This window comes from Meriones unguiculatus, chromosome 6, assembly GCF_030254825.1.
Source record: "Meriones unguiculatus strain TT.TT164.6M chromosome 6, Bangor_MerUng_6.1, whole genome shotgun sequence".
Classification (NCBI taxonomy): domain Eukaryota; kingdom Metazoa; phylum Chordata; class Mammalia; order Rodentia; family Muridae; genus Meriones; species Meriones unguiculatus.
The window spans coordinates 33,272,179-33,288,535 of NC_083354.1; the positions used below are offsets into that span (position 1 = coordinate 33,272,179).

A 16,357-nucleotide genomic window follows, 5' to 3' on the forward strand; every position below is an offset into this window, starting at 1 on the left:
GGACACTTAAAAACCAAATTTCAATAGTGTGTGGGCCTCTCTAATGCCTTAAATGGGATCAAGCAGGAGCTGGAAGCAGTGTGGCATTGAAGTTGTGGGCAGTAAAAATATCTGAGGTGCCCACAGCCGCCATGACAGGACAGGGATGTGGAGACAGTCTCCAGGTCTTTGGGTCATAGCTGTTAATGATGCTGTTACGGATGTAGGAAATACTGCATTGAGTTCATGAGGCGATGAGTCTCTCCTCCCGAAAGCCTTTCTCATCTCTCCAAGAACCCCCAAAGCCTGTAAACAAGCAAGAGTCACCGGGCGAGAGAGGGCACCTTGGATGTTGGTGTCTGGAGGGGCACATGGGAGTGTAGATGGGCGCTAGTTCACACAAACGTCCGGGGCGTCTGTTTGCACGAATCCTGCACTTGAACACAAACTGCAAACACATCTTTCCTGAGTCAGGTGCACGTGTGGGTGCAGGCTTGTGCACGGACGCTTCTGCCTGCGTGTGTACATCCCCGGGCACCAGGGCCTCTAGAACCCCTGCAGGCATGTGGACACAGATGATCCAGCCAACAACCCCGAGCTCAGGGCGGCTTCCCCGTTTCCAGAAGGGGAGATTACTCACCCTGGGGAGGCCTGCCCCCACTGTCCTCCCAGCTGCCATCTTCGTCTCTTGCATGATATGAATAATGACTTTGTTGTTTTGCAAGCTCATCATCGCGGATTCGAGCAATGAGGGAAGGTGCAAAAGAAGTTTAAAATGACCCAAATTCTCCTCAGCTAGGAAGAAGAAAAATCACCATTCATGTTTGGTGATAAGTGTTGCAGAAAATGCCTTCTCTCAGTCAGAGGTGGAGGCTAGTCAGAGAAAGGCTCTTACTGAGTGGGGACCTACTCTCGCCTGCTATTTTTAACAAAGATGGTCCTTTAACTTCGTGTGAATCCAACAAGAAGCTGTAGAAGGACAAGGCGGATGTAAAGGGAATCTGGCTTCCTGCTTCTGTGACATTCATTACGTGCTATGCTTGTCCTGAGGGTATGCACACACACACACACACACCTCTGGGTGCCCACTCACACACACACGTACACACACACACACACCTGGACGCTCACTCACTCATACACACACCTGGGCGCTCTCTCTCTCTCTCTCTCTCTCACACACACACACACACACACCTGGATGCTCACTCACACACACACACAGAGACTCACTCTCACCAGGTAGTGGTGGCTCCCGCCTTTAATGCCAGCAGTCGGAAGACAGAAGCAAGCAGTTCTCTGTGAGTTCAAGACTAGCCTGGTCTAGAGAGCGAGTTCCAGGACAGCCAAGAGCTACACAAAGAAACCCTGTCTCAAAAAAAACAAACAACAACAACCCCCCTCTGTGTCTGTGTGTGCGTGTGTGTGTGTCCCAGTGCAGAGGCTCGTATTTGTCAGCATGTGGAGGCCACAGGTCAGTTTGCAGCACTGTTCCTCAGGAGCATTTTCTTTTCTGACACGGAGCTGGATGATTGCCCAGCAGGCTCCAGAGGTCTTCCCGCCTCTGCGTCCCCACACCAGAATCACAGGAAGGCACTACCTCCTGAGGCTTTTCACCTGAGATCTTCACACTCTGACGGCGAACACTGTAACCACTGAGGCACCGCCCCAGGCCCTGGAGGTGTCCTCTCCGTGTTTTTATACATTTATATTCTCCCCCGTGTCTGTGTGTGTGTGTGTGTGTGTGTGTGTGTGCATGTATTGCCACAACCAACATGTGGAGGTCAAGAAAAGAACCACCCATCTTGGGGACCCAAGGATTGAACTCAGGTCATCGGGCTTGGCAATGAGGGCTCTTGCCCCCTGCACCATCTCAGCAGCCCTAGAGGCGGCCTTTTGAGGCTGGGTTGTTTGCTTGCTCATCACCTGCACCCTGGTTGGATGCCTGCAGCCCATGGTGCTCAGGACCAGTGAGTCCTCGTTGGCCGTGTGCTGGGTGGGGGGGAGCCACAGAATCCTATGGGGGTCATTGATGTCATGCTTTCCCCCAGGAGTGAGACCAGGCAAAGCCCTTGGCTGACAGGAAGGGAGAGTGTCCCTGGCACACATCTCCAGCAGGTGTCCAGTCTGCCCTCTTGAGCTGGTGCCCGGCCGTTGCCGGGTTTGATGTGGTCATTAGCGGTGGGGCCTCCTGGCGTGGTGTCCTAGTCAGGAGCCCTCTGGCCACATCCTGTTTTGGTGAGCTGGTCAGGAATACATTCTTCTGCCTTGCTGTCATAGACAGAGTGTGTTCGCACCAGGTTCTGAATCGTTGGCGGCCATCAGGGGCCACATTCTCTCGGTTTGACGTCACACACATGTGCCTGTTGGATGTCCTCTTTAGAGTGGTCACCGTCTTCCGGTCCTCTTGGGGTTTGCATTTGTTTGTCCCCTTTGTGGGAGAAGGGAGGACAGTGTGCTGAGCCAAGAACGCTGTCACACTTCCCATCTCTAGAATCGGTCTGGTTGGGGACGTCACCACGCTCGGGGTGCTATGACACCCTCTGCAGGAGGTCTGCACAGCTGTGTATAGGCATCTGGGTGCCAGCTCTGCGTTCCTGGCTGGCTGTTTCTGAAAACCCACAGGGTTTTCCTGGGTCCCTCGGGGCAAATGCAGATGTCGCCTTAGTTCCTGCCTCCAGGTGTGATTTGCACCATGCCTAGATTGAGTACATCCTCTGTGGAGAGGAGGGATGGTGCCTGGTCCCATGCAGGACCAACTCCTGCAGACACGCCCCAACCTCTACTGGGGAAAGAGCCATTCTGTCAGGGCCTGGGATGAAACAGGTGACGTCCCTGCCCGTCCCACCCCGGGGAGCCCAGGGGGCTGGCTGGGGAGGAAATGTCTGAAAGGAGGCCAGCTGAAGCGTGTTCTTTGCTGTGGAGTGAACAGGGCAACACGATCATGACGGCACACTTTCTCTTGACACACACACTCGGCCAGGAGGGGAGGGGAGCACAGTGTGTACCCCAGCTGCTGTCGATCAGGTGTGGCTCTGTAGTGATTGACAACGGGAGGTGCCTGTCCACATCTGCAAATTGCGTGCTAGCTGGCCGAGCACGCTGTCACACCCCTGTCTGTTTCTTCCAGCGTGCCCCCAGGCAGCCCAAGGAGAGCCTGTGCCCCCAGAAGCAGGATGAGAAGATGGCAAACTTCTTGTTACCTCGGGGCACTGGCAGCTTCCGTAGGTTCACGCGGGAGTCCCTGGCGGCCATCGAGAAGCGCATGGCGGAAAGGCAAACCCGAGGGTCGGCTACCTCACAGGAGAGCCGAGAGGGCCTGCCAGAGGAGGAAGTTCCCCGGCCCCAGCTGGACCTGCAGGCCTCCAAAAAGCTGCCAGATCTCTATGGCAACCCGCCCCGAGAGCTCATTGGGGAACCCCTGGAAGACCTGGACCCTTTCTATAGCACTCAGAAGGTGACTCCCACCCCTCAGCACCCTTCCCGCCCTTCCAGGAGGCTCCCAGGAAGGCGACAGGGCAGATGGGCTCTGCTTATAGAGAGTTCTGTGTGGGGTGGGCTCCCCCAGGCTTTGGGGGAGTGACTCACCATTGATCTGTGCTATAGTTGCCTTAATCTTGGAGTTCTGGGGTAAAGACATCGCTCATGCTATCTGAGCCCCTAACGTGGGGGTGTGAAGACCACTGAGCCGGCTTCTCGTGTGCTGCTTCAGTTTATACCGGGGATTCCTTCCTGTTCCCAGATGTGTGGCTGCTTGGAATGAGGCCCTGAGCTGTCCCCCTCCTAACCAAAAGCCGGTGTGTCCCTCCCATCCTCCTGGCATTTCAGAGAACTAGCCAGATGTCACCCTCAGGGTCAGCAGGCTCAGGCTGGGCCACAGTAGGAGTCTCCTGGGTCTTATGGCCTTGCCTGAACCACAGAGGGCATGGGAAAGCTCTCAGAGCGGTGTGTGTGTGTGTGTGTGTGTGTGTGTGTGTGTGTGTGAAGAAGCCACTGAGGCATGGCATTGTGGGGAAGGCTTGTTCTGCCACACAGGGCATCTACAGAGGGGTCGGTCACCCACACGACTGTCCACACTTCTGGGCCCAAGTGTGGGGTCAGTGGCCAAGGGACAGGCTGTAATCTGGAAGGAGGCCTCTCCATGAAGGCTGGGCACCAGAGACCAGGGTGGCCATCAGCATTACCGTGGTCACCTCCAAGCTGAGGGCAGAGCAACACCTGTGGGGCCCAAAAGAAAAGCACAGTCAGTGCGAGCCTGTGTAACGTGTCCGTGTGTCTGTCACGGTTGCTAGGACACTGAGAGCCTGAGTGTGTGTGTGTGAGAGAGAGATCAGATGTGGATGTGAAGGGACGGACATACACACACACACACACACACACACACACACACACACACACACACGTTCCGTCTATGCAGACGGTCAGGAGAGCTGACCTGCATGCACCCTGCTCCCAGAACTTCTCCCTGGTTCAAGTGACTGGAGTAGGGTCAAAGTCCAGTAGGAGTGTGAGAGTCACAGCCAAAAGTGCAATTGGGTGTGAGTGAGTAAGTGAGTGAGTGAGTGAGTAGGCTTGGGTAGCGATTGGTCAGAGCTGACAGAAGATTTGGGACTAAGGTTAGGGACATGGCTGAGGGTCAGTTTAGGCTACGTGAGAGGAACAGAAAGGATTAGGTTGGAGTTACACGGCACCAGTAGGGAGTGGGGCACAGACTGTGTCGGTGGAGCCAGGGACACCGTTTTACACACACACTCATACACACACACACACACACACACACATCTGGGAATGCTTGCTGCGAGGTTTGCTGAGTGCCCTGGAGTCCACCCTGTCTCCCCTGCTGACCCTGGCTACACCGCCTGCCGTCTCGCAGGCTGTCACCCCATGGCACTTCTCGTCCTGGCCTAACTGCTCACTGTGTCCCACCAGCTGAGATTAAACAGAACTTTGTTCACCTCTCAGCCCGTGAAGACAAGCCATCTCCTCGAGCCCCGCCTGCCGTGCCTCTGGCCTGCTGGCTGCCGTTGGCTCCAGCTTCCACTCTGCAGCCCCCGCAGCCCCCACGGTTCCCCACTCCATTGTACCAGACAGGCAGATATGTTCTAGAAACCAAGGGAATGCCTCAAACCCTGGCCACCCTGGACTGCTCAGAACGCTGCATGTGAAAGGGAGACACTAGGCTGAGTGCGAGTAGGAGGCTGACCTTTGCCTGACCTTGGGCAGAGAGGGTCCAGGGAAGCCTTGGATGACCCTTTAGCCTCCTTTTCCTCCTCCTTTATTCCCTCCCCACCCGTAGCTGGGGCCCGAGGGCTCTGAGACGGCAGCTGTCTCCAGACTTAGCATCTTCCTCTGTCCACAGACCTTCATCGTGCTGAACAAGGGCAAGACCATCTTCCGGTTCAGTGCCACCAACGCCCTGTACATCCTCAGCCCCTTCCACCCCGTGCGCAGAGCGGCTGTGAAGATTCTGGTACATTCATATCCTTTGCTGTCCATCCCTGCTGTCCGCATCGGTCCTGGGTATACGGGGTGCTGACCTCAGGCGAGGGCTGTGCTGAGTCCCCTCGATGCTCCTGGGACAAGCAACATGCTGACCTCCAGCAGCCAATTAGAAAAGTAGAACCCTGACCTCTACCCTAGACACAGCACCTGCATTTGAACAAGACCCCTAAGGGTGCTTGGGGTGTCGGGAAGCTGGGGAAGCCCTCACATCCCCTCTGCTTCTTCAAGAGGGAAGAGAGCCCTGCAGCCGGGCAGTAGGACTGCGGAAGGAATGACGTCCCCAGAATTCCCCTCTCCCTGATGGCCCCACGTGTCCCCACTCACCACCACCCCTGAGCCCCCACCTCCTGTAGCCCCTTGCAGGGACTCAGCCAAGGAAAAGCCATTTCTTGGCAAAAAAGGCGTCTAGTTTTCCCTCACGTGGGCATCTTTCGAAGGAGGCAGCACTTGCTTCTGAGCTAGGTGTTGACAAATGTTTGCAGTTTGAGAGCTTCTCAAAGAACTCTGGTTAGCGTCCAATTACATAAACCGCAGCCTAAAAAAAAAATGCATCTCGCCTGCTAAGAGCTGTCGGGATTAAGCAGTGGGCCAAATCGGTGTCGGGGTCCTCGCCCCGGCAGCACCTGGGGGGGGGTTACCACCCTCCTCTGGATTTCACTCTTAGGATACAGTCATGTGCTTGTCGTGTTTGCATGTGTGGGGAACGTGGAGTCAGGGGACAGACTGCAGGATTCAGGTGTCTCCTTCCACCATGCGGGTGGGTTCCAAAGACGGGTGGTCAGGCTTGGCTGGAGGCAAGGGCCTTTGCCTCACTGGCCTGGTCGCCTCTGGATTTCAGGGGTCCTGAATACGGAGTCTCGGATAGGGGCTGTGCTGTCCACCAAGGCAGCGGCATCCACATTCTACTGTGAGGACCCAGGGAGCCCTTTCCGCGGATGAGGGCACGGCTGGAGGCAGTGCTGTTGTTCTCCGGTCGGTTGGCTTTGGCTTCCTGTTGTTGTTTTTAATGTTATGACTATTACATCCATCATTTATTTACTTGTGTTGTTGGAGGAAGCATATACACATCGGGGTGTGTGTGTTTGTGTGTGTGTGTAGGGCAGGGGGCAGAGGTCAATCTTCTGCCTCCACCACGTGGGGGCATCAAACTCGCTCGTCAGGCTTGGCAGCAAGCACCCTAACCCAGTGAGCCGACCCCGAGGCCCAAACTTGCTGCACCGTTGTTAATCTCAATTACGTTGCTGTGCTCCAAAAAGATGCTTGGGGCCGGTTGTGGGTAGAGTGAACTGACCGGACAGAGCTGCCCAAGCCCTCCCCAGCCACCTCCACCCCAACTCTGAACAGGCCTTTCCCCCTTCAGAGAACCCCCTGAGAGAGGTAAAACAGCTTCTGAGTTGTCATTCCGTCCAGAGCGTGGTCATAGCTCTGTAGGAGGAACAGAGCTGAAGGGGGAGGGAACCGGTTTCCTTAGTGCTCACGCTGGTCTCTAGCCTGCTGTGGGGGTGTGGCCAGCCTGGAAGCATCCTCCGTGCTCACTCAAGGCTGCTTCCCCAGGTACCCAACCAACCCAGCACTGTTTGGCAGTGGCAGAGTCTCCAGGGATGTATCCAGGGCAGGCGCAGGCAGGAAGCATGTGCTTGAGGAAGACAGTGGGGACACTGGGGTCCTCAGCCCAGCCAGAGGTGCCCTGAGGGTGGCTTTGGGGCTGTGGCTTGCTGGCCCTGTATGGTAAGACCAGCCTTGAGCGCCCTGAGCTGGCTGCCTGCCTCCCGCAGGGCGGCCACCCCAGGGAAGCCATCACTGCTGAGAGGCCCCACCCTAGGCTCTGGGGCTGCTGCTGCCCCCCGACACAGCACCACCTAGTGGCAGGGGCTGAGGTTGTGGTGTTTGGAAGCCCAGCCCCCCAATCCCCTGTGCCCCCAGCCCTCAGTACCCCAGCCTCCCAGACCCTGTCCCCCAGTCCTCAGTCCTCCCAGTTCCCTGTGCCCCAAGTCCTCAGCCTCCCAGCCCCCCAGCCCCTTGTCCCCCCAGTCTTCAGTCTCCCAGCCCCCCAGCCCCCTGTCTCCCTAGTCCTCAGTACCCCAGCCCCCCAATCCCCTGCCCCCCAGCCCTCAGTACCCCAGCCTCCCAGCCTCCTGCCCCCCAGCCCCCAGCCCTCTGCCCCCCAGCCCTCAGTACCCCAGCCCCCCAGCCCCCTGTCCCCCCAATCTCAGTCTCCCAGTCCCCTGCCCCTCCAGCCCTCAGTACCCCAGCCTCCCAGCCCCCCCCAGGGTGGTGGAACACCCACCAGGCCTTCCAGCATCACTAGGATTTTGTAGAAACTGCAGAGAGCCCCCCACCCCCACCCCAGAACCTGCATTCAGGTGCTCCACCTGCGAGGATGGAAGGGTGACCTCGTGTCTCCCAGGAAGCTTGTATGAAAGGAAGATCCTTAGGCCCTGCGAGACCCAATCAGCAGCTGCAGACCATGGGCTTCTGGAGAGCTGAAGTCTGCCTCCCACATCAGCAAACAGTTCAGATTTACTTTATTTAAAAATTCTCTCTGTCCATGTGTGTGTGAATGAGTGTGTATGTGAGGAGGTGAGTTTAGGTGAGAGTGGGTGTGTGAGTGTATATGAGTGTGTGAGAGTGAGCATGTGCATGTACTGCCCAGTGTGAGTGCTGCAGAACGAACGCGGGTCTTTGGCAAGGGCAGTGTGCATTTTAACCGCTGAACCATCGCTCCAGCCCGTACAGGGTGTGATTCAGTGGTTGATCTCTGAGGCTGCACAGTCATCACCGCCACTTCCAGGAGATTCCATCAGCCCCTGAAGTGGGCGAGCCTGTGCTCGTCAGCTACCACAGTGCCACTCTGTCTGAGAAAGGGACTCGCTCTGTTGCCCAGGCTAGCCTCGAATTCAGAGACCCAGCTGCCTCCTGAGTGCTAGGATTAAAGGTGCGAGCACCACGGTTTCTGCTGGGGGCTTTGGCTCTTTGCACTGGGCTGTACTGTCAGCTCAGGCCAAGCTGGAAGGCAGAGAGCCCTCAGCCTCCATATCTGGAGTGCCAGGAGGTCGTGGCCAGTGTGCCGGCTCACAGTGAACAGTCCAGGCTTGTGCTTCCCGTTGTGGGATTTCACTACGATTAAATTTTCACCTCCATTCAGACACCCACACGTAGATGTGCACACTTGGCTTTGGAAGCTGGGCAAAGACAAAGTTAAAGAGGGGCAAGAACGCACCCTGGCCTTCTGTGACAATCTAGACTCCCGTGTGACGTCCGGGTGCCACCGTTCCTAGGCTCTGGGCTTTGTTCTGTTTGTGGTGTGTCCCCGGGAAATGGCTGGAAAAGTAAATATGGGCGTGCAGAATTGGTTTGTTCCTATCCATTTTTGCTACAATCCCGCAGAGTGTGTTCCTGCCACGACTAAACAAAAGAAGCTAACAGAACTCCGAATTCCACTGCAGCCCCGCTCGGGGCCTCATGTTCAGGCCAAGAAGCGCTTGTCTCCCTCGGTGCCCAGGAACGGCTCACAAAAGCCTCCCACGTGTCTCCACCACATTCAAATGGGCAATCAAATTGTGTGTGTGTGTGTGTGTGTGTGTGTGTTCACTGAATAGCACAAACCATGACAGTACCATGGCTAATTAACCACCCATGGTTAATTCTCTTCTTTTGGGGAGAGTGCATTCCTGGAGCTGATTCTTTGGAGCTGAAGCCCAAGTGTCAGGCAGTCTCAGCTGCTGCGCAGGTGGTCTCCGTTGTTGCACAGGTGGTCTCCGTTGTTGCACAGGTGGTCTCAGCTGTTGCACAGGTGGTCTGCATTGTTGCACAGGTGGTCTCAGCTGCTGCACAGGTGGTCTCAGTGGCTGCACAGGTGATCTCTGCATTGTTGCACAGGTGGTCTCCATTGTTGCACAGGTGGTCTCCGTTGTTGCACAGGTGATCTGCATTGTTGCACAGGTGGTCTCAGCTGCTGCACAGGTGGTCTCTGTTGTTGCACAGGTGATCTGCATTGTTGCACAAGTGGTCTCAGCTGCTGCACAGGTGGTCTCTGCTGTTGCACAGGCAGTCTCAGCTGCTGCACAAGTGGTCTGCATTGTTGCACAGGTGGTCTCTGCTGTTGCACAGGCAGTCTCAGCTGCTGCACAGGTGGTCTGTATTGTTGCACAGGTAGTCTCAGCTGCTGCACAGGTGGTCTCTGCTGTTGCACAGATGGTCTTTGCTGGCGTGTTAACTCTGAGGCTAAGTGGGTGTTCGGGACAATGACAGGACTGAAGATGTTCTGCTGTGCACAGAGCTGTAGAGCTGGCCTTCTGCCCACACAGAGGACCAGCTTGATGCTGGCCTGGAGCTAGGAAGCAGCACAAGCAGATGTGTCCAGGTCGGGAGTTCAGGTGACTCCTAAGTCTGGTATTGGCCCATGCTGGGCTCCTTGAGGTCTTGGAGTGCTTAGGAGGGACTCCTGAAGCCTAGGGGCTTGGTCCAGGTAGGGAGAGATGGTTCTTGTCACACACAAACACTAGTGTCAGAGCCATTCCCAATGCCAAGGAAGCCAGGCGAAGCTTTTGGGGTGCCAAATGGAAAAAGGATAGGACCTGATTCACCCCACCCCAGGTCAACTGCAGATCTAGAAAGCTCTGCAGTGTCCCAGAGCTTCCCTCATCTTAATGTTCACATTTGTGCCCACCTGTCTGGCTACCTCGGTGAGAGTGTCCACTCAGCCCGTCCTACAGCCCCTCTGTAGAGAAGTCTCCTTCCCCTTCTGAGGGGCTGGGAGTGGCCCCCCAGGGTGGGGTCTGTGAGCTCAGTCTGTGCTGTGCCACCAGGACTGTCCAGGCTGACTAGCTGCTGAAAGAGCCACGAGTGGCCCAACATGCCTTCTCTGGGAAGCCCTCCTGCTCAGCCCCACTAGAGGCACAACGCCCCACTGTGTGGTGTTCTGGGGACAAGCCTGCTGTCACTAACTCATGGCCTGGAGACATTTGCTCTTTAAATGACACATGAAGCCTGCTGAGGTGGCTCGGTAAAGCGCTTGCCTTGCCTGTGTGGGGACCTGATCTTAAGCTCTAGGATTTCTGTACAAAGACTGGACACGGTGGCCCAGCTGCAGCCCACACCAGGGAGGCAGAGGCAGGCAAATCCCTGGAGCTCTCTGGGTTTGAGTTTCTGGGCACTAAGGAGCAGCCCATGTGTTGTCGAGTGAGGGTCAAGGCGGCATGCCTGACTGAGGCAGGAGAGTGGAGCAGCGGGCAGCTGAATTCCTCCTGCAGAGAGGCCTAGGCACAGGCTGCTCCTGTCCCTGAGATGGGGCACCAATGGGGCTCAGGCGGGCTCTGTCAGCGCTGTACCTGAGGTGACTCCTGGTGGTGCTGAGGTTCAGGGCCGCAGACATGCTGGCCTCTCAGAGCACATCTTCCGTTTCGCAGCTCCGGGGTCGCGCTGGGTGGAAATCAAGGACTCGCTCCTCCCTGGAGGTCCTGGGGTGAGGCGCCTCTCTGGGTTTTTCCTCTTCCTGCAGGGCTGTTTCACATTCCTGAGCACTTGGGCTTCCTTCCGTAAGCCAGCAGTGGGCAGTCCGCAACCTCGGTCCCCCCTGCCCGTCTCTGTCATAACACTGAACTGGATAGTCCAGGCACCTAAGTGGGTCACACCTGCCATGCCTTGCCATGTTTGAACAGAGTGCTGCCTCCCAGGGGCTCAGCAGTGGGCACCATTGTGGCAGTAGCCTGCCCGCTGCAGCGACCTTTAACTTGACCATCTTGTGCTTTAGGTTTTGTTTTATCTCTTCAGATGGAGGCAAAGTTGTCACCTTTAGGCTTGTTAGGAGAGTCGGGCTGGTTCATGAACAGCCCGGCTCCTCGGCAGGCCTAGGCTATCTGCTGTGGGTAACGTCCCGTACGTACTTAAAGTTCTGAGATCTTCCCGCAGCTCAGACGTGAACCCATGCGTGGCGGGGCTTGCAGATGGTTCACCCAGGGACAGAAGCTTCATCAGAGAGCCTGGGTGTGGAGATGTGTCAGGGGTAAGGGTGGGATCTTGAGGAGAGTGTCTCAGGAAGACAGACCTGGCCACGGTGACTGTTCTACGTCTGTGGCTGGGATAAAACACTGACGAGGGTTTGTTTCTGCGTTACACAGGGCAGGAAGGTAAAGGCAGAGAGCGTGGGGGGGGTTGCTTGCTGGTTTGCACACGGGCCCTGCTTAGCTAGCGCGCTTACATAACCAGGACCCGCACCTGCCCATGGGATGGTGCCCGCAGTGGGCTGGGCCTCCTCCATCAGCACAGTTCTCCACAGACATGCCCATAGGTCAATCTGATCTTGGCAGCTCCTCAATTGAGGCTTTCCTCTCGTGGCTTGGCTGTGTTAAGTTGGCAATTAAAGCTAATCAGGACAATGGCCTTACAACAGCTGTGTGCCACACGGAGGTAAGGACCCCAGAGCCTGGATTGGCACCCTCCCTGGCTAAGCAGCCCTGTAGGCCAGCCCTGAGTTGATGAAACAGCCCCATCACCTCTTTTTTTTTTTTATGAGAAACTAGAAATTATAAGTGGTAGGCTGCTTTTCTAATTAACTGGGTTTTCTAGGAGTCTGCAGGTAGGAAGGATAGTCACCTGGCTAGGCTCCACTCTCACACACCTCAGAGCAGGCACCAGGAAGGGCCATCCTGGGGCTATGAGAATGGAACTGTGTGAAGAGGCGAAGGGAGGCCCTGTGAGCTGGGGCTGCCCCCGGGAGTCCCTATTCAGCCGTGTGCTCAGGGCTGGGCTGGGATGCCCCACACCGGAGGGTAGCCACTGGGAGTGGTCAGCACAGCCTCTCTCTGGGGTAGAGGGAGGAGCTGTGGGTGCAGCCAGGCCCCTGGGGACACCCCAGCCCCCGTGAGGCTCACAGTCTCATCCCCACTCCATCTTGCAGAAGCAGGGAAGGTGAGTCAGAGCTTGCCCAGCCCGAAGCGGCAGTGAAGATACACAGGCAGGGTGGAGGGTGGCGGTTTGGCTGATTGATTCCTGAGATCCCACAAAGCCACCCAGGACACAGCGCTAGTGTTTGCAGAGACTCTGGCAAGAAGACAGATGATTGTTATTCAGTGAAGAGCCACAGGCTAAAAGGGGTGTTTGTGGCCTCTGGGGGTGTGAAGTAGCAACAGCCCAGGAGTCAGGGTGGTCTTTGAGGGCTGGGAGCTTCCTGCTTAGGGGACTTTTGAAGAGCAATGAGTGAAGGCCAGAGAGGCAGGGGCAGTGGCTGGCAGCACACAGGAGATGCCCCGACCCCCATCAAATGCCACCAACCTGGCAGGTCAGAAGCACACGGGAAATGCCTCTCTCTAACCTGGCAGGTCACCTCCAGGTATGTGCTTTGAAGCTAAAGCCTGGGGAGAGGGAACTTGGGGACCCTGCCCGTCCTCCTGGCCTTCCCCAAACGGAAGCGCAGTTTGTAGAGCTGTCTCCCTCCCACGTGGCCAGGAGCAAAAATCAGCGCTAAGGTCTGGAGTGTCTCTTCACAGAGAACCAGTTTGTCTGGGAGCTGCTAAGGGCTCTGGAACAGGGTGGGCTCTGGCAGCAAGTGCCCCGAGGGGTCGGGCTGCTCCATAGAGAGGCTTGGCACTGAAAGTTGCAGCACTGGGGCTGTCTTCACTGACCTGGCAGCATTTGCTGGCGTGACAACTCCAGGCCCAGCCCCTCAGTAGCTCTGGGGGCTTGGCTGGCCTCTCCCATGGATTTGTGCTCCCTCTTCAGCCTCCCCATCCCCTGTGGACGGGACCCTCCCATGGCTTTCCGTGGGTCCCCTAAGGTGGTGTTGTCCTTGGCCGTCCCGTGGCTTCCTTCCTTAACTCCAGCGCCATGCTCTTCAGCGTGCTCATCATGTGTACCATCCTGACCAACTGTGTGTTCATGGCCCAGCATGATCCTCCGCCTTGGACCAAATATGTTGAGTGAGTACCTCCAAGGCCTTGTCCTCCTGCCCCGTTCCTCCCTTTTCTGTCCACGCATGGGCCTTGCAGTCGCCTGAGATGGAGGCTGTGCCCACACCTGGAGTCCCACGCTATGGAGAGTGGCCTTTGCCCTCTTGCCATTCTCACGCCACAGGCTTGTTCTAAGTTTGTGGCCTGCGTGGTGGAAGCTCTGCAAACTGGCAACGTGGGGAATCTCTGCCCTCCCCCTAAAGAGGGACACTCCGGGCGCAAGATTAGTATGCATCTCTTCATTAACCAACCCCCGCCCCCGACAATGGGGTCAGCACAGCCCCTGTCCCATTTGGCAGATGGGAAGACTGAGAACGGGGCTGACTCGAAGTTGGGTTACATGGCAGCAGGAAGGCAAGGCCAGTTTCCTGCCTGCTTCAGTACTGCGCTGTTGCCTTCCCCCCCCCCCCCCCGGCCGAGTCCCGCTCCTAAAACCCTCTGCAGCTTTAGAACACTGCTTTGTCCCTTCCTGAAGAAATGTTGAATTCCTCCAGGGTCTAAGCACACATGGCGGGCCCTCCCCACTCGGCTCCTGGCTTATGGGAACCTCTCTCATAAGAGTAGCTTGTACAGAGGGCCACAGCTGTTATGACCATGGCTGGACCTGCATTACCTCTGAAGCCTGCATTACCTCTGGACCTCTGAAGCCTGCATTACTGCCCCTCCTGTGGGCCAGCCCTGGCACACAGGCATTTGGATTCCTCAGGCTGCGTAGTCAGAGAGCACCTACCAATCCTATACACTAGAAAATCTGTGTTTCCTCCAGCCCGGGGTAGGCAGCTAGAACCCTGGCCATGTAGGAACTTGAGAGTGACCCTGGTCCCCATTGCTAGTTGCTGAGAGCTCACACGCAGGGTGTGGCTCTGGTAAGCTCCGTATGCCTGAGAACACCCCTCCCCGCAGGGTGGAGTGCCGGGTCCATAGCGTCCTTCCGCGAGGGAGAAAGCAGGGGTCCGCAAACACATGACCCTCTCTCCGTAAAGCAAAAGGGCAGGTGGACTTGTCGGCTAGATTTTTAGCACAGACTGGCAGCCCCTACTCAAGCTTTCACGTGGGGCACAGCCTGTGGTGGTGGCTGGGGGAAGGCTCCTGGGCTCGGTCTGCCGGCCCCAGTGCCCCTGAGCGCCCCTGCTGGCCTCTCCTCCCCAGGTATACCTTCACTGCCATCTACACCTTTGAGTCTCTGGTCAAGATTCTAGCTCGAGGATTCTGCCTGCATGCGTTCACCTTCCTTCGGGACCCGTGGAACTGGCTAGACTTCAGCGTGATAGTCATGGCGTAAGTACCCAGCTCAGCCCAGCCGGCGATGTAGGGGGGGTGGGGTTTCCGTGCCCCTTGTCTCAGACTTTCTAGGCTTCACATAAAGCTACGCATGCTACGGAGGACTCTGTCTTGTTCTATGCTAAGTGAGGGCAAGATAGAGACTTACAGCTCATTCGAGTGAGGTGAGGCAGGTCCATCAGGGGGTCAAAGTGCTTGAGCAACCTGGCTCCTCCGGAGACCACAACAGCCCTGTGTTAAAGGAACACCACTCATATGACATACTCTACGTCTTGGTGTTTGGGCTAAGATCAAGGGAGGCTAAGGCTGAAAGATGGCAGAGTTTGAAGCCAATGAAAGCTGCATAGTGAGTCTGAGGTGAGCCTGGCTTAAGTCGACCTTACCTCAGAAGATGGGAGAGGGGTGGATTCTGCTTTAGCATCCTCTGTGCTGGCCACCAGGAAGTCCTGCCCCAGTTCCCACTGTGACCAGAGACCTGGCATCCGAGGTGATTAATAGTGAAACTGCAGTGGAGAGGCCTGGGGACGCAGCCAGCTTCCCCTAGAACTTGTGCCAGGAGGACTCCTGCTTGGCACAAGTTCTTAAAGCCACTGACCCCGACCGAAGGATCCTCACATGAGCCAAGGAGCCGTGCTAGAGGCAGCCAGCCATTGCACGATGACATATCATCTATGAGGTTCACGCTTCAGACCACAGCCTTGATGTTTTAAGCAAGTTTTTCATCTTCCGTTGAGCCCCATTTGTCATCATCCGGGCCCATGTACAGCCTCTGGGCCACAGGGTGGTGTAGATGTCAGTCACGATTTCCCAGCAAAAACATGGTGTCTGGAACAGGACACAGGGAGTCCACCACTCCCTGTGACCCCAGGCCTGCAGCAGCCCCGGCTACAGCCTCAGTTCCCTTCCTGGGGGGGGATTGCAGAGCGGTAGGGGTTGGGGTGGGTCCCCACCAGATGTCTTGAACCCGGTGCCTGGCTCTGTTGAGCAGCTGATCAGGGCGGGTCTGCTGTACTGAAGTCCTGGTCGGGAACTGAGCTAGCAGACCCTTCCTGTGAGCCGAGAACCCAGCGTGCGCTCAGCTCTGCACCTCAGCCAAGAGCACGCACTGGTTGATGGGCTCCACTCCCACGCAAGTCCTGCCCTCCCCTGGTACCCAAGAGCTTTGTGGGATCGGAGGCCCTGTTCATTTCCCGCTTTCTGAGCTGTGCCATAAGAGAGAGTGAGATGTAGGTATCTTGAGCTGACTCCAGGCCCCCCATTTCACAGATGGGGGACAGGGTCCGAGACAGTGCACCACCGACCTGAAGTATGGATTCACTCCTGGGTAGAGCTGCGTGAGCAGGGGAAGGATGGCAGGAGATGAGGAGGTGCAGCATGGGGGTAGACCGCACTGTGCTCTTAGGTCCTGTAAGGGCCAGGCAGGGCGATAGCCACTAGGGGAGGTGAGCTGGCGGGGCTGTGAGACGATTGAGCGTCTGTGGGGACGCGGGGTGGCTAACCGTGTGCTTTCAGACAGGGGAGAGAGCAGTGGCTGAGGCCAGCAGGTGAGCAGAGCTGAGGAGCGCTGGTCGGTGTGGCTGTTTTGAGGGTGTGACTGATGGGTGTTGCTTGTAACAGATGGGGGGATGGCAGTACCATTTGTGGAAGGA

At 56.8% G+C, this 16,357-nt stretch overlaps 1 protein-coding gene across 1 annotated transcript in view; it reads left to right on the plus strand.

Annotated features, from left to right (window-relative positions):
* Window positions 1–3,129: 3,129 nt before the first annotated feature.
* Window positions 3,130–16,357, plus strand: part of Scn5a (sodium voltage-gated channel alpha subunit 5) — a 74,310-nt gene continuing 61,082 nt past the window's right edge. The window contains exons 1-4 of the mRNA XM_060385064.1: window positions 3,130–3,436; window positions 5,339–5,469; window positions 13,302–13,397; window positions 14,577–14,705. Of these exons, the coding sequence (XP_060241047.1) occupies window positions 3,164–3,436; window positions 5,339–5,469; window positions 13,302–13,397; window positions 14,577–14,705 (629 nt within the window). The 5' untranslated portion in view covers window positions 3,130–3,163. The remainder of the gene's footprint in view (window positions 3,437–5,338; window positions 5,470–13,301; window positions 13,398–14,576; window positions 14,706–16,357) is intronic.